The sequence below is a fragment of the Polyodon spathula genome, chromosome 4 (assembly GCF_017654505.1).
Source record: "Polyodon spathula isolate WHYD16114869_AA chromosome 4, ASM1765450v1, whole genome shotgun sequence".
In the NCBI taxonomy this organism is placed as follows: Eukaryota; Metazoa; Chordata; class Actinopteri; order Acipenseriformes; family Polyodontidae; genus Polyodon; species Polyodon spathula.
Window position 1 is genome coordinate 53,173,366 of NC_054537.1, and position 19,114 is coordinate 53,192,479.

The following is a 19,114-nucleotide window of genomic DNA, read 5'->3' on the forward strand; positions in this document are numbered from 1 at the left end:
ACACAACGGCTGCGATGCTGGCTCCGGGGATCAACCACAGTGTGGTCTCCGCAGCACATCAGCATGACAACCATCAGGATTGAGCTAAGTAGGATACATCTCTGGGGTCTTCAAGTGGGCACGTTCTGTCCTCTGTGTTTCGTCGACTAGCCCGCGACACCTCAAGAGGGTTCAACAGGGACTCTGGCGTCCCTGCATCACAGTATGCATTGCAAGTTATTATAAATCATGAAAAGGAAGATCTGGAACTGTTATTAAATCATAACTTTATATTTTATATGCACAGTTACCTGTTATCTGTACACGCGTTAAGATACTTATACGTGATTTCTAATGATAAACATACAAAGTTTTAGTAATAAAGTTATTTGAAACAGATAAAACAGACCTTTCTGTGACTGAGGTAAAGGCTTCCAAAGTTATGATCCAATAAAGCTCAGGTCTAACACTTTTCACAGTAAACATTAACTCTTTCCCCAACGACACAGGTGTGATATTGATAATTTATAAAATTATGAGACTTACCTCTTCAAGCAGACGTGTAACAGCATCTATGTCATTGTACGTTTTAGTCATCTGGCCCACTCTTTCAGCACATAGAACTATAAAGAAAGAAAACTCAGATTTAATACTTCACTCTTAAAAATAAGAATGATGTATACATTACACAGAAATATATGGCTGTACCCTGATAACAGTTACATATAGTATGTTTCGTAACCGTTTCCATTAAGAAGGAGATGAACCACTCATGAGGAAAATGTGGAATCACAGCTAGACACTACCCCATTGCATCACAATAATGATCACAATGCTCACCTTGTGACAGAGGGATCCCCCGTCACTCTTACCAATATCAAACTGCATGAGATGGCCAGATCAGATGTTGATACAGCAGGTTAGTGCCCTATACTGTACAGAACTTGGGGGACACTCACAAAACACTCAATTAGCAATGCAGCCATGAGTCACCTCATTGTATACTGATATGGACCACAACCACCACCTGTTTCAACTCACAGAATATGCCACAAACAGACAACTTCCTGATGACAGCGTCACATTGTGTGCAACAACTTGTCAGTGGATAGCTTTCATTGGCAGTCTCAAAAATAAGCACCCACCATTAATCATTAGGACGGTCAGACACCGATCTACAGGTTTTGAGAACAACATGCTGTCTGCTATGCTATACCATTCTATTTTAATTAATGGTATATAATGGATGGCATCATTGTATCTATTCTGTGTATCAAATCTGTGCTTTGCTGTTATTTGTGTTTAAAGTTGGTATGAAGATCCCCGTAAAGGTACAATATGAAACATAACATATGCACATATGGTAAAACGGCATGTCATTTATTACCAGGTTAAAATAATATAGTTTAACAGAATTGCTGTGCTACCTGTAATCTGAAACTGCCTCCTGTGGAAACCAGATTTTACAAAACGATTTAGTATCATCAGCCAATCAGCTTCCAGCTTTAGCAGGCTTTTAATAGACAGTAGATGCCCACTGGAATGTCACTGCATCAACTGTGAATCAAACTTAAATTCAGTCTGAGCAAGTACCAGCTTTTTCATTTTGACTTGCCTTAATGAAATCTCAGTTCATACCTTTGACAGCAAATACTAATCAGAGACACAATTGGTCCAAATGAATTTTATTATCCACCAAAATACTATGCACAGACAAAAGCAACCAATCCTGTACCCGCAACTGGCGAGTCAGCCAGTCAGACTGTCAGCTTGACTGGAGCACCTTTCAGCAACATTCAGATATCTAGCACTGTTTGTTTAATAAAGTTTTTTTTTTTTTGTAATTATGTATGTGATCCTTTACGAATGTTTACAGGATGTTTTCCATAAAATGTTTCTCAGTGTAAATAATGAGAACAATCATTTTCTAATAAAGGCTCTATATTCTGTGCTAGCTGACCTTGACTTTCATTAGCGCCCTCGCCTTCGGCACAAGACATCAGCCGCAGTCAACTACCGCACTGTAGAGCCGTCACCGACAGGCAATATCGCTTAATTAGACAGTTACAAATACACATTAACAGATAACCCTTGATGGCAGGTACAATGCTCTCTTTAAAGAGAATAAATTGAGAATAAACAATCTATTGGTCTACTGTACTGAGGAGTGCCAACATTCCTCCCTACAGTACATTATATAGAGCATGGAAGTAAAAGTCTCAAATGTAAATCAATTGCTTCTCATGAAACGCTGTTCCTCTCTTCAAATCACGTTCAGCATCATAATTGATTTATATTGAAACAAGGTTAATTGGTTATGAGCTGCACTGCTTCTCTAATCCAATATTCTCCTGTGTATTAACAAAACTGCTGAAAAAAATTATCAAGATCTTGTATATTTTAGCCTTAGTTCTTGTCCTTTATGTATTATTTTCACGTTATGGCTAAAGGTAAGGAAGCATTAGCTGTGAGCAATAGTATATAGATTTAGTTCTTCCCTTTTCTGGTACCCTGGTTGGTTTATACGTACATAGAGAGACATGATTCCACTGCCAGTAGTCTTAAAGTTGCTGTAAAACCAGTACACTTCATCAACACCACAGCAGTAACAGCAAAATCACTATGCTACCAGTCACATGCTTTACTAAACATGGCTGCTCAATAGGGGATGTATAGTTACAATATTTAGGGCCTAGTGAAGAAACCAACTTCAAAACTCCTTGTAGTCAAAACTACAAAAAAGGTACAGGTGTTCTTATATAGTATTTTTATAACAAGATTATGATTTTAAAAATTAAAGCTTGACAGGTTTAAATATTGTGCACAATTCATTTTAAAGGTCACACAACCTAATTTACAAGTGTAAATGCAGTCTTGTCTGGCTGTGTTTGTTACTTCAGCTGAATCAGTGCAGTCACAAATTGAGGATCTAAACAAAGCCATAGGTGGTTCCCAGTCAGTGTTTATTTGCCAACAACATAACCCGAATGGGGTTATTAGATCTTTGTGTGCTGCTGCCGAATTGCTTCATTGTCTGCTGTTAGTTTGGATTTGGTTTCAAGCATATCCAAGTTAAAGAACTGGAAATAATAAAAGGACAACCATTCCTAGGTAAAAAAAAAAAAAATACATGAAAACAGAACCGTTCAATTTGAGAAATGTGTACAGTGTAACCAGGGTGTAGTGGTAAATAAAAAAAAAATAATGTGGTTAAACTGCCTTGTTTGGTGGAGTTGAACAGATTGAGTGAACAGATAAACATGAACAGATGCATTGTTACAGTTCTGTGAGCTTCCATTCGCAGGCTAGGATGAAGGCTAATAGCACCACCCTGCAGGTCCAGTGTGCCAAACAACAGAACATTAACAGAACAAACAACTAAATCACTGAACACGCACACACACACACACACAGAACATACAGTCCAGTGGTCACGCCCCACTACTGCCAGTTCTGACAGAGCTCTGAGCTGTCAGTCTATGTGCAGCAACACAGATGCGCAGCATTAAATTATCTTGTCTTTAACCAAGGATCTGCATATCACAGGAGAGTATAAATGAATAAGCTCTGTATTACTTATATGAGAAATGGGTAAAATGCTCTATTGCCCATGTTAAAAATGGGAAACCGGCATTTACCTGCGTAAACCCTTGACTACACCATTGAGTGTAAGCAATTTAAATCACAGTGGTTTTAAAGTTTGCCAATTTGAATATAGAATAGGAGTACCAAAGCAATGTTCAAGAAAATTGAAAATTGTCTCTAAATCTTGGATTCCTCAAAATAGCCACCCTTTGCCTTAATAACAGCCTCACAAACACAAGACATTCAGTTAACAGGTTTCAGCAGGAAATCACCTGACATGTTTTCCCAGCTCTTCTGCAGCAATTGCCAGAGGTGTAGGGCACTTGTGGGTAGCTTTGCTTTGCCTCTTCTGTCCAGTACGTCTCACACAAGTTCTATGGGATTGAGGTCTGGAGACTGGGCAGGCCAAGTCATTAGATTGAGTTGTCCTTCACTTTCCTTCTTCGCCAGATAGTTCTTGCACAACTTTGAGGTGTGTTTCGGGTCATTATCTTGCTGAAGAATGAAGGACTGCCCAACTAGCCGTAATCCTGATGGAATGGCATGCCTCTGAAGTATGCTACGATAGCCATGCTGGTTGAGCTTGCCATGGACTTGGTAAAGATCACCAACTCTGTCACCAGCAAAGCAACCCCAGACCATGACACTGCCTCCTCCATGCTTGACAGTGGGAACCACACATGCACAACTCATGCGCTTACCCTCTCTGCGTCTTACAAATACTCGGCGGTTGGACCCAAATATTTAAAATTTTGACTCATCAGTCCATAAGACTGACTTCCACTCCTCAAATGTCCAGTTTCTGTGTTTTTTGGCCCAGGCAAGTCTCTTCCTCTTATTCTGCACTCTAAACAATGTTTTCTTTGCAGCAATTCTTCCAGTTAGGCCAGCTTCACGCAATCTCCTCTGAAAAGTTGATGTTGAAACATCTGTACTTCTAGTAGCATTGACCAGGGACAGTTAATTGCCAGTTTTGCAGACTTGTGACTCGAATGAACTTGTTCTCTGATTCTGAGGTCACCCTTGGCCTGCTTGACCTTGTTCGGTCCTCATGAGTGCCAGTTTCTTCAAATCGTTTGATGGTCTTGGCCACAGCAGTTACAGACACTTACAAAGTTCCTGTGATTTGTCTGAAAGATTGACCTTCATTTTTTAAAGTAATTACTGACTGTCTTTTTTCTTTGCTTAACTGAGCATATTTTTTGCCATTTTCTGCTCCCTTACATTCAGGAATGTCAAACTTGTGCCTATGCTACCTATATTTATAGTAATCATGGACCCTGACCTGTTAACAATAATTGGTGACAAAAGGTTAATTAGGTAACATGCTAGTTAACTCAGAGAACATATAACAAAGACAGTTTTATACTTAGGCCAGTGTTCTAACACATTTCAGACTTTTAACTGACTTCAGACTGAAATCCCCTTGCTTTGGGTGACCATTTCATTGAAATTGACAAGATTTACATTTTCATTTAAAAATTACATTTTTGAATGCAATTCACTTAGGATTATCAGCTTGTATAAGTCCATGTATCATAGAATGAAATATTAGTGTTTATAGACAAGTTTATACAGTTAGAAGCATAGATAATCATGAAAAACCTGGTTTCAAGCAGGTGTACTCAAACTTTTGATTGGTACTGTATAACCTTCCGATTGTGGAGCTGACATACAAAAACATGAGAAACGTCATCAGTGTGTCGATCTGTCTGAGGTTATCATATGGCCTATACCGTTCTTATACAGTTCTATGGTTATGCCCCAATATAGCACTGTGTACACGGTTAATATTTTCTGCATTCTTAAGGATAGTTCATTCACTGCAGGGTGGTCCATAAGTCCGGTTGAGACTCACTCATTTGTGTTCATGGGTTGCTTGAGCTCTCTATGAGATATCTGGATATAAACAAGCCCAGCATAAAGCTAATTTGATATGAATCATATGCAAAGTTTGAAACAGATGAGTACACCATACACAAGATTATAGGAACCTGTTAATTGCAAGATGAGATTTCCTAACTTTTACTTTATTTTCAATTAAAGCATTTTTCAGTACCAATCAAAAATAATGAGGAAGCTTATCTGGGCACTTTATGTAAGCGTTTTCCTTTGCTGATCATAGCTGGGCATGAGGCTTGTTAAACAGTATGCCTTTATTGCCTTGTACCCTATGACAGAAATCACACGTGAGTGATAATAATTAAATCTCACTGTTATTAATGATCATTTTAATTAACATTAAAATAGAACACAAAATGATGCAATATGGATCATAGACATTAAAAAAGATTCAATCTCAGGCAGTAAAGTACAAAAGCATTACAAACGCATAATATAACATCCACAGAGTATTCATCCCCCTGCAAAGTATTCACATTTTGTTGGCACCTGAGCGTACTCCACAACGCTTTCAAATTAGACTTTACATGTAGAATCTATACAAACTACTCCACATTGATGAAGTAAAAAAAAGAGATGATAGAATATAAATAAGATTTACAGAGAAAAAGAGATTAATCTCAGTTGCATAAGTATTCAACCCCTTTGCTACAGCAGCCCCAAAACCAGCTCAGGTGCAAATTTGTTTGAAAGGTCACAAAATTTGTGAGATGGTTTCAGCCTGTGTGTACTCAAAGTGGTTTAATTTGTTGATAATTTCCCTCAGGTACATAAAGACTTTCAAGTTGCAACTCACAGTGATCTAACAAAGCAACCGTGAAGACCAAGGAGCTTTCGAAACAAGTCAGGGATAAAGTGGTAGAGAGGCACAGAGCAGGAGAAGGGTACAAGAAAATTTCAAAAGGCACTGAATATCCCTCTCTGCACAGTGAAGTCCATCATTAAGAAGTGGAAGCTCTATCATACCACCCAGACTCTACCCAGATCAGGTCACCTTCCCAAACTGAGCAGCCGGGCAAGCAGGAAACCGGTTTGGGATGTCACTCTGAAGCCAACAATGACCTTGAGAGATCTGCAAAGTTCTGTATCTGAGGTGGGAGTCAGTGTTCACACATCAACAATAAGCTGGTCCCTACACAAAGCTGGCCTGTATGGACGGGTGGCAAGAAAGAAGCCATTAATCAAAAAGCCTCATCTTAAAGAACGTATGGAGTTTGCAAAAAAGCATGTATATGATATTGCAGACATGTGGAAAAAGGTTTTGTGGTCCAACGAGACAAAAACGTACTTTGTTATGCCTGGCGCAAGCCCAGCACTGCATATCACCCAATCAATACCATCCCAACTGTCAAGCATGGTGGTGGCAGAATCATGTTATGGGGATGCTTCTCTTCAGCAGGGACTGGGAAGCTTGTCAGGATAGACGGGAGAATGGATGGTGCAAAGTACAGGTGAATACTTGAGGAAAACCTGTTTGAGTCAGACAAGACAAACTCGGGAGGAAATTCACATTTCAGCAGGACAATGACCCAAAACACAAAGCCAAAGCCACATTGGAGTGATTGAAGAAAAAGAGAGTTAATGTTCTTGAGTGGCTCAGTCAAAGTCCTGACTTGAATCCAATAGAAAATTTATGGTGAGACTTGAAGATTGCAGTCCATCGACGATCCCCAACAAACTTATCAGAACTGAAGCAATTTTCCTGTGAAGAATGGGCAAAAATGTCACCATCCTACTGTGCAAAGCTAGTAGAGACCTATCAAAAAAGACTCATTGCAGTAATTGCTGCAAAGGGTGCTTCTACCAAGTACTGACTTAAGGGAATGAATACTTATGCAATCAGTAAATTTCATTTTGTACATTTTCTTTGCAAGTTTTGCCGACATTTAACCTCCTCCTCATATAACAGTGTTCAGTTTAATCATTACAGCTTTGAATAAAAAAAAAAAAACTGTTTGAAAAACTGAGCACACAATATTTGTAATTCAGCAAAATGTGACATTATTGGTAGAGGGTGAATACTTCTGCAAACCACTGTGTGTATATATGTAACTGTGACAGGGTCTTCCTCGGGTCACATGCGTGGGTAGCCGCTGTTCAAGCATACAGAGAGACATAGGTTGGTGTTGAAATGCCGGCACAGGCGCGCAGGATTTATTAACAACAAACAGAAAACGAAAGTAAAATAAAGGCGGTCATGTGAGGTTACCAGCGATGGTAACGCACAGAGGACAAATACAGCAAACTGTACAAAAAGTGCAAAATAAAACACAATACCCCAAACTATAACTCAAAAGATGCCGTGAAAACGGCAGGCCTTGCAGCAGCCCCGATCACAGCGATCGCCATGCTTTTATATTGACGCTCTGTTGAGACACATCCACCTGCCTGCTGGAACAGCAGATTGCTTTCAGCTGCTGCTCCATGCAGACGGGTAATCGTCCCCAGCGGAGCGCCACAGCAGCTAAACAATTAAATCAATTGTAACAACACAAAAACATACAATAAACTACATATTTCACTGTGCAAGGCTTACGCTTTGCCACAGTAACAAAAAAAGGGAATAACTTATGCCCTTTACTTCTTTTTGGGTTTTCTTTTGTAGCGAGAGAAACAAACAATATGGACTTAAACCGTTCTTGCCAGCTGCAGACATCCACATTTTAATTTCCCTCCCACATTGTACATGTTTACCTTTACCCACCTTTTTTTTTTTTTTTTTTAAATTCCAACCCCCAATTTGAAAGGAAAATGTAAAGAGGCATACTATACCCGTTTGAGACAGGACAGGTTTTTAAATTGGTCCTAAAACAGGTAGGTAGGAGGTGTGGGGCATTTGGTATTGTACATTAGTAGGAAGCTGCTTGAGTGAGAGACTCGGGAGACCAGGTATACTGTAATCGAGAAAGTGCATAGCCGTCATAAAAGAACAAAATTAACCAAAAGTGCGCCTCTCTTCCTGTGTGTATGGGCCAATCCGCCCGAATGCAGTTTTTGTAAAATGTCCCAAGCAAACATCGACCTCGCAGGTGCACCTAGTCTGCTGGGGGTCCTACGCTATAGCATAATTCCAGTTATTAACACCAAAGCCAAAGAAATGGCTGCCACACTGTAAATGAGTAAGTCTGATATGTTAGCTCTACGTCGAGCACCCTTGGTAAAATATACATCACCATCCTGGCTATAAAAAAACATGTCCCTTCTTTATTAATGCAGATAGCGCGCAGGCATCAGAAATTGTAACTAAACAATTAAGACAGGAAAAAGTTTAAGTGGACTTCCTATTCCAAATCTGGGTTTCCTTGTGTTATTTATTGCCTTGCTTCAAATGGTTCTTAAAGGTTGTACTTATGACAAAATACAGACAACATGACAGCCCAATGCTGTTTTATGTATGCACTTATTTATTTAGAATGTCACTTATTTCATCCAGTTTTTCCCTCACAGTATCAATACCCACAATACAGTACACTAAATACTTGCACAAAGACAAATATTAACATACTGTGTAGGACACACAGTGCGTTATTAAATACACACAAACAAACCACAAATACTAACTACACCTCACTAAGCAATCAGGTATTGTACATCCTGTCCACCTGACAATGCAGAAATGCTCTTTTGTACAGAGCATACTGGACACTGATGTTGTGAGAGGTACCGGCAGTTGGTGTGTTGCTGAATACAGTGGTGTACACTATAAGCCCCCTTGTACTTGCATGTCTATTTTCATTCCTAACATTACTAACACACGTTTGCATTCCTATATTTGTGTGGACTTCTCACTGACACTATATTTTTATTCATTATTTCTAACTCCAGTCAGACAAAACTCCAAACAAGGTGAAAGTTAGCAACAAACTAAATATTCTGGCACTTTTAAAAAATATTTTGGCATATTTAGTTCTTAAAAACATGTTTTACAAAGTGGGGACGTAACCACAACATTGTTTTTTCAGGAGTTACTATCTTTGTGGGGACATTCTCAGTTTTTTTTCCGCACATTGATAGTAATCAATCAACACCACCACCACCCCCTCCACCAAACAAACACACAGTTCAGCATGCAAACACAAACCTAAAAAAAGACCAATTTCATATTCTTTGCTTCAATATACATATTGTATATTCACCATAATTTTAAAAGACATTTATAAAACCTTCCTGTATAAAGATTTACATAATTCAACAGTACAGATTGTCAGTTAATCAGATCATCGTCTGGTCCTATGCACTTTTAGTTTTTTGGGTTTTGCTGGCTACTAAGGCTCTGGCAGCCTTGTTATTTAAAGCAGGCAAACATGGGCACTTTCAGTGATGTTCAGTCTTGCAATGCAAACTTTTTACTGAAATTTGTGGGTCAATTATCCAAAACATCTGATTGTTTAAACCCCCCACTCACCTAGTTTATGGTATAATCAAGTGTCTTTTAGTACACTAAAGTATTAAACATGTACTGTAATGCATGGAGGACAACACACAAAGAGGGTTTACTGTACTCATTTAGGAACTACAGGAAACTGTTTACTTTTCAGTGAGACGAGATTGTGCAAAACAACTTGTGTTACCAACTTGTTTTCCCACTCTGTCCTATAATAATGCCATTCCCCCTTAGATAATGTAGTTTCAGGGGTTGCTTAGTCTAGAAAGTATCTACAGTATTGAAAACAAAATCTCAAAAGCCCAAAACCATAATCTCTTAAGTGCTTAGTCCACCGTCATTGTTCTTTATTATCCAGACGTTGCTCTGGGAGCACAGCAACAGATTATAAATAGGCTGAAGACAAGGTAACTGTACACCAGTTAACAAGACAATGGCGAGCCAAACACCCTGCCATTTACTGTAACACAAAGAGTAGTGCAAGGACGCGGAGTAGCACAATGCTACTTCACCTCACTTTTCAACCTTGGCAAAACATATTACATTGTTTGAACAGGAAATCTACATACACAAGAAAAACCTGCTGTGCAGAACTTTGATGGAAAGAATTGGTTAACTTTTAGGAATGCATTTCATTGAAGAGGCAGTAAGTATTCTACTGTCATTTTGTGACATTATACATATACAGCTTTTGGGATTATGAATTTACCAAACCCATCACAATTGGGAATTACATCCCAAAACAAATTAAGATGCACTGGGACTTTGACATATTCTTAATGGTGGTGGGTTCATTACTTTGTGATTTTTAATTATCTGAATGCATCTCATTGTACTGTATATAACAAGCTTAAAAATGTCTACACATTACTTAACATTTAAAAAGAAAAGTTTTACTGTGAAAGGCTACAGATAAATTGTATAAATGTCCTCTGTCAAATACACTATCACCAATCAGTTATTAAGCTTTTATCATTGACTCAAGCATGTGTGTCAAAATTGTGGGTGTTAGGGTTTTTTGTGGGGGGGGTTTATTAGTTAAAAAGGTCAGTACACATGAGATCCAATCTTATAACACACTTAAATGATATATTTAAAAACTATGTAAAGATATGTAATTTTCTTTGAAGAAACTATGTGTTATAAAAAACAATTTAAAATAATGAAAAGCAGACATGTTTCCATTGTTTATTATTAGACTCACTGTACAGCTAATACACATCTACACAGGTAGGTACACAAATACACAATTCTGACACTGCTTGCGGCAATGGGGAGGTTAATTGTGGCCTCGTAGCTTGAAGCAATTGCTTAGAAGGCAGCACAGGCATTTCTAAAGTCTACTGCAAAAAATGTATAATGGATAAAACTCCCTGCATTGTGATGGCAACTTAATTTACAAGCGAATACCTTTCTAACATTAGTTTCCTGATCATATCAGGGCTTAGTGTGTAATGTTTCTCTTTCCACACCAACCTTACAAACAAGCAGCATGAGTGTTTAGACTACCTGAAATCACATTTTTAAAAAAATTTTTTTTTTTTTTTAAAGAAATCACAAATTCAATCATAAAATCATTAGTCACTAAATGTAGTATTTTGGATATTATTGTATTTTGTTGTGTATTTTTGTGGTAAGAGTCTAAACACACATCTAGAACAAGGTACATTAACTACACTGTACTTCCACTTCAGTTATATTGTTGAATACATGTAAAGTTATCTGGAAGACAATTGTGTCAAATACATGTTGTTAATGTACCTTATGGATCCTCAGTGTCACAGAATTGTGGGCTAGGTGCATGCAATATCAGTAAATGGTAACTACAGTATAACTGGATGTAGTTACTATACCTGTGGAAAATACAAAAATACATATTGCTTACAATTAAGACCTTATATATATAGACACACACTACACATATATACACACACACTGTACCTTCCTCTAAGGAGTCCTGATCTTTTTCATCAATAGCATCTTCGAAACCATTGCTGTAGTTACATTCTGACTCTGGTTGACAGTTGTCCTCAAAGTTTTCTTCTACAAGATCATTTGGAAACAATGACATTGTCAGAGCTTAATCCTGAGTATGGGTTGGGCAGCATACCCTACAACACGCCATGCCATGCCCGGGTCTCCCCAGCACTGAAATCCCACTGTCACACCTGGCTTCCTTCATTCAGAAAGGGCAACATTACTCACGCCAAAGGCACCTGAACACTGCTATGTAAACAGTGGTGCTGAACCACTTTTACCTGAAGTCAAGGGGGGTCCACCCACCTTGTCTGTCTTGGAATTTTTAAAAAGATCTTCACAACCTACAAGTACTATTTCAACACAGGCAGTTACACATGCAGTATTTTGACAATAATATCACAACTTTGCCAGGTGTATGTCTGGTTCACTGTTCACACACACTCTGCTTATATGTTTGTGCGAAAATGTGAAATGGTATGTGCCTGAAATGCACCATGGCCACTTCACTGTGAGCCTGGAAACCTCAGCACAGGTCCACCTGCAGAAGGGGAGGGGCTACCTGGTAACCTGGTTTTCTAACTACAGCTACAGTGTCTATTTAAAAAAGAGGTTGACATATTGAAGTTGGGTCTGTCCAAGAAGAGTGACACCGCCCTAATGAAAATTCCAGCAATTGCTTTTTATTTATATAAACCATAACAACTTACACAATTAGCACTTATTAATAGTATTATTAAAAAACAATGAGAACTAGACCTTGTTTCCAGTGTTGTCCTTGAGACATGGAAGCCAGAACAAACTAGAAGAAATAAGTTAATGTTACAAACTGAACAGTGTTCCCAAACTTTGGAGCCCTGTGAGAAAAAGTTTTTCAATAAAATGAAACTGGAACTGCCCTTCTCCTTTCTGCCTTAAACTGTAGCTCACCTACAAACGGGAGTAAAAAAATAAAATAAGAATGACTTCCCAATGCCTCAGCAATCAATATTCAGAACAACTGCTGTACAGTGTTGTCTGAGGTTCGACAGCATGTGAGTGTGAGGCACTGCCATGATGTCTATAATAAGTCCCCAGCACTCTGAGACTTATAGGTGTTTAGAGATATTGCTTTGAGAAAACATTCCAATGCAATGAACCTTATAAACACAGTATCAACTGCATTGAAAATGTGTTGGCACATCTGCATAACGCAAGAGGCTTGTTAAATAATTATGCCACAACATATTTAATTTTCTATGCAGATTTGGTTCTTTACTCGTCCATGCAAGGGTAGCATTCCACAGCTGGAATCATGTGCCTTAGCAGCATGTGACCTCTGCAATTCAGCAGTTCTTGTCTAACACAGGATGTGTCTAATTCAGTAATGTTGTGTAAAACCTAAAACAGATCATTTTTAGTTTTATTTCCAATCCTTCTATACATACATTGAAGGTTCAGTCCAAGGGCGATACGATTTCAAAATATCCCCAGATTTGGCACCAAATATCTGTGATTGAGGGACACAATTTCTGTTGAACAATCTTTGACATCAAGACAAGATAGTAACTTCCTGTATAAATATTAAAAAACTTGCAACTTCCACTGTGGCCCTTGGGGGCACTGTTTTCTATCAATCATCAACGCACAAATACCGACTGTGGATTGCAGTGGAAGTTGTCACCATGTAGAGAACAACTCTAACTCAAAGTGCTCTGTGACAAATACCTTTTTGGCACAATTGCTGTTTATTCCTAGGTTTATAAAACTCCCTATACTTGTGATTTAACTTGAGAATTGGTGTCTGTGATGAAGTGCCCACCCCTGTGTGTATTTTCTGTTATATGTTGCATGTGGTGTGTTAATGTTGGTGTATAGTCATTGGTATACGGGATATAAACGGGTCTGTGTAACACGAGTGTTTAAAATGTATACTTATATTTAGGCACGAGGATTGCACAGCACTTCACGTGCAAGTAAAACGTAATATGAGAGCACGGGGAATTGCAGTTTATTAATTCACATGCAGTTGTACCACGACTCCAATTGAATAATTGATTAGTAGTCTAGTCTCAGTACACCTGCATAAAAGCTGCATGTTTTCACCCACTCGGGGTTGTGTGTTCTGTGAGTGGAGAACGGGATTGGAGACAGAGGTAATAATAATAATTAATTGTGATAAGTAATAGGTAAAATATCTGCTCACCATGTTTTGTCTATATAGTACATTTTGTTTGTCTATTTATTTTGGGAATGTGCAGTGTCCTGTTTTTGTGTTTGTTACAACCATTTATTTTCTGTCTGTTCTGTTCATTTATTAAATGCTGAGCGAAACCATTCGCTCAGCTCCACCAAACTCCACCTCTCTGTCGTTTTTATTTCCTGCTTCTGGTCTGACGTCACCCACTCCGGCCGTCTTTGTGACAGTGTCATATAGATATTTCCAGCCTAAGAAATCTCAACAGATTATCCCGTTACTGTCTCAAACCAGACCTATAGTTCATCAGTTCTTTCTTTACCAGTTTGACAAGATTAGCAGCTATTGGCAGTCTTCTCACTTCACAATTTTTAAGCCATGTTGACAGTCAACTGTCATGTACAGTACTGTAGTTTACTGTGCAAGGACCTTGAATTCACTTCCATCTAGATTTAATTGAAAATGATTTACAAATAAAACATTTTCAAAAAGTAAGTAATGCCACATAATTTCTCACATAAACTCTCTGTGAAATTATCTTGGTCACTGCAAATAAAGGCATTGTCTATTGCCCAGCAAAACTTTAACATTGTTTTCCATTGTATTCACAGTAATTTCAATATAGCAAAATGGCTACAAAACAGTCAGATTCCACTATTGCAAAAGAGGAACATTTACTTTAAGCAATCACATTCTTCATTTCCAACTTACTTATTTACATAAAAAATGGCTGTTTGAACAGAATACTGTCACCATAGTTACTGTAGTAGAATCAAACAGACATGTACAAGTTATTGTCTAGAAATATACATTGCTATGCAGTAAAAAAAAAAAAAAAAAAAAACACAAATAATATATCTTACATGTATCCTTAAGAAATAAGCACATAACAATTGTCATATGTAAAGTATCTGTGTTGAGTTTACCCTGCAGTAAACTCGGTACTCTGCCACGCCTCTGATGCAATATGTAGCTGTACTGAAGAAATGACACTCATGCTGCATCAGCATCATTCCAGGCACCAACTCCTTACAGTAACACAATGAAGCAAGAAAGAGGAAGAAAAAACACCATTACCATCCGTGCATTCCTCATAATACCAGTCTAGCTCGTAGTAGTCCGCCTCAATAAATTTCTGCATAGTCAATGTCCTTCAGAAAAGTCTTGATTTTTCAACCACGTGAAACGCAAGTGAAAAAGTCAAGTGAAACGCAGCCACAACCCTTCTTTTGTAAGACTTAGGCAGTCTGCCAGGAATGGTAATCAAGCTGCACATTGTATTGGAGAGACTGGAGCAGCAGCAACAAAAGTGGCAGACTTCTAGAATAAAAGCTCTGGCAAGTCCAGCTTCCACCCAAAGGGGTCCGAGTGCGAGTCAAAGGAGAACCAGCCTATCGGGCAGCCGGAGCGACTTACGTCAGGGACACACACCACCGCTAAGCATTCATTATCCCTCTCTCCCTCAGGACAGCACATCCTTAACCAGATATCGTTGTCATGGAGACTGGCTCCAGCTCGTCTCAAAGAATATTAATGTACGCCACTACTGTTAGGTTTCATCAGCCAATGTGCTTTTTCATAATAAACAGAAGCCAAAACGTGCTTATTAGTAAATAGGACACACTGCTGTTTATGACACCAATAACGCTGTCTTTTTGCACAGGATTATTTATGTTGTGCTTTGATCAATACTAATACCAAGAATATTCTAGAATTGTTTTTCTAGTCAGTAGAGTGACTTTACACATAAATAAAAAGGGACTGGATACAGGAACAGCTGCATTACTTAGGAACCTGTGCTTCTCCCTGTTGCAATTCAGTTTCAGGTAGGATGGACAGATGGGCTCATTGTAAGCCATCGGCTTCCTTGATGCATACTACTCCTTAGACAAGAAACAAAACTGATGCAGTTTTGGAAAAATGACTTTGTTGCAGACTGCCTCCCTATATCCCTGTGGACAGGGATTTCAAACCCTTTTAGGATAATAATAATATTAATAACCCAGATAAGGTTTTGGGACATTGAGTAATTTACTCTCCAATTTAGACACTATAGGGCCTGATTTTACAAAGTTATAAATGGTGTTTACTCATAAGTAAGGGCTATTTTGAGTAAATTTACTAATTTCTATAATTTTCCCAAGTAAAGTTATACTTTGTTCATTTTCTTGAGTAAATGTACTTTACTAACTGCCTGCTCACACCAAGTAAACTTACGTTTTACTAAGCTTACAAAGTGATTTTTTAAAGCCAATTTTCACATAATTTATACCATTCAAGTTAATAGTGTAAATTTACATGTATTATATAAACCCTGCTGCAAGGCAAAGTGGCTTTGATCCTTTTGTTGCAGAGGAGGAAGAACAGCAGACCAGACCACACCTTGCTAAACAAATTTTTCATTCCAGGGTCACCTTTATGGATGCCACCAATGAACAAGTTTTGAGGCATTACTGGTTTGATAAGTAAAGCACTTATGATCTTTGTGAATTACTTAATGTGGATTTGGATTTGGAGGCTTCCACCAACAAAACACACACACAATTTCAGTTTGGACTTACATTTTCATGGACTAGCACAGATGTGTAATGTTGCAAGGCAGTGAGTATCCCAGTCTTCAGTATGCAAGATCATTAATGATGTAACTGAAGCTCCTGCTTTTATTAGATTGCCACTATCACTATGGCCTACTTGACTGTACACATGCAGCACTAAAACCTCCTGCAGAGTCTGAAGCTGTTTTTAGAAACAGGAAAAAAATCCACTCCTTAAATGTTCCGTTCATCTGCGATGCTCATTGCCCTATCACAAATGTATTTGCTGACATTAACCAGCATTGGTGCCTTACAAACAAACATTTCACAAATGAATTAAATTGAAAACGCACAACTTTTTCTTTTCCTTCACCAAATAATACACACTGGTATTTTATAATGTTGTTTAAAACAGGGGTTGGCAACCTCAACGTAGCCAGGGGCTGCTGTGGCGGCCCACAAAACGGCTTGTGGGCCGCCGCTACAAAACTGAACAATTTTTAACTCAATTATCAGGTTGTAATACCTACACAATAAGTGTGCATAGTATTTTGAAGGTATGTGGATTCCCACCAAAAACAGCCATAACACACAAATGCAGGTTTAAGTGTTAGACACGTTGTGCAATCATCAAAAAATATTCCCAACTGTAAACAAATAAATAAATACATTCCTAAAGACATAAATCACCATAGTAGTGTCTTTTCCATCTAGCTAGCTAGTCCCATTTAACACTACATGTGCTTATTAAATTGTATACTTCCACGTGCCTTGGAACTGTTGCCTAGCACCCATTGACAGACTGTGATTACTGTGAGAAATCACTCCAGCAACAACAACACAGAAGCTGGCTGCGCAAGTGTCCTGGTTTTATGACGAGGAGGCAGATCTAATTAATGTTTTATTAAAATTGAATACATTAATAAAGAAACTCAGAGGGGCTGCCACCAAACCTCAAAATGGGCCACCATTTGTCTGCCAGTTGCCAACCCCTGGTCTAAAAGCATGCAGACTTGTGAAGTCGTGTAGTTTTCACACTGGTTTTTCCTCTCCGTTTGTATTTTCTTGCTTCATCAATTTAATTGAGCTCGTGGAAGTTGTCTTAAACCTCTATACACTTAAGTGCATCCTGGGAATTTATTTGTATTTAATTTTTTTAATTTCCCAATTTTTTATCCATTTTATGTCCACATACAGCATTTCCGCTTGTGGAAACATCAATCCAATAATTCATAGTCAATACTTAAATAAAAACTGAACTGTTTTGCACACCCATGAATTATTATACATTACGGGGCAGGGCTAGAGGTTTTATTTTGAATTAGAAAACAAATTTACTGAACAGTAAACTGTCACTACTATCAATGGGAAATTGCAACATAAAGAACATACAAAAACTTTCAATGTAAGTTTAACCCTTATTCTGAGTAATTCACCAACTTTGGAAAATCAGGCCCTATGTGTGTAAAATGTGTTTTGGGCGAGTAAAATGCAACATTACCTTGATGTCTTGAGTACTTTCATAAACACTACATACTTTAATGATAATTTATGGGGTATGCATTAATTAATGACTTGCACTTAACAGACTTCCCAACATCCGGAAAATGTTCAGCGGGCCGCTCGTCTCCGGGGGGGGGGGGGTCATATGCATCATACACAAAAGAACACTCATTATCATATAATAGATGCATCCCCCCCCCCCCCCCAACTCAACATGACCATCATGACAGTAAAAATAAATAAATAAAAAGTCACAACATATTTATAACTATACCGATTTTGCACTAATGCAGACAAAGAAATGATCATTTTGTAATCCTTATCGATCACCTTGTTATAGCAATATAAAAGCATCCTGACTCTCCAAACACAGAATATTGTATTCATCCTTGGATCTACCTTCCAATAATTTGGCTGACAGATAGGTAAAGTGTAAAGTTAAGTTAAGAGAGACCAAGATGGCACAGAGAGATCCTGAGGATCAAGAATCCAGACGCTTATTTCGTCACAAACACACATTGTAAGTGAGTGGATGTTTTTTTGGGGAGGGTTTAATTGAATACCTGAATTTATCGGTCACATGGCAATTCCCAGGCAGGCTATGATCTATGATCCATTCTCTAGCTGCAGCATGCAGCATATTCAGACACCAGGAACCAACAAAGTACAAGAAGCTTGAAATCATGCAAACTCAAGCTGTGCAGCAAAAATGTACTGCAAAATTGCTATGAATATTCTTTAAGCAACAAATTTAAATATCATGTAATTCATATTTTTTCAATGAGAAAAAACCCCAGTATCTGCAGCACTGTTCAAAATACTATTATATTTGCTGAAGAAATCAGTGCTGTCCCTATTGCACTACACTTTGCCTTCACTGCATCCTTGATTTTAATCTCTAGTGGGGATAATTAGACATTTCAACCCTAAATTTAACACAAATTCACGTACAAGCAATACCTATTAAGAATGTCTTAAAAGGTTCATAGCATTTGGATAGATGGTTTTGTAAAACTATTGAAAGCTCATGATTAATAGAGGCATTAACTCTAATTATAATCATCTAATCTAACT

General features: G+C 38.2%; 1 protein-coding gene across 1 annotated transcript in view; it reads right to left on the bottom strand.

Annotated features, from left to right (window-relative positions):
- LOC121314631 (trafficking kinesin-binding protein 1-like) overlaps nucleotides 1–19,114 on the bottom strand; it is an 83,360-nt gene that overhangs the window by 44,748 nt on the left and 19,498 nt on the right. Inside the window, exon 3 of the mRNA XM_041248082.1 lies at nucleotides 526–602. Within this exon, the coding sequence (XP_041104016.1) occupies nucleotides 526–602 (77 nt within the window). The remainder of the gene's footprint in view (nucleotides 1–525; nucleotides 603–19,114) is intronic.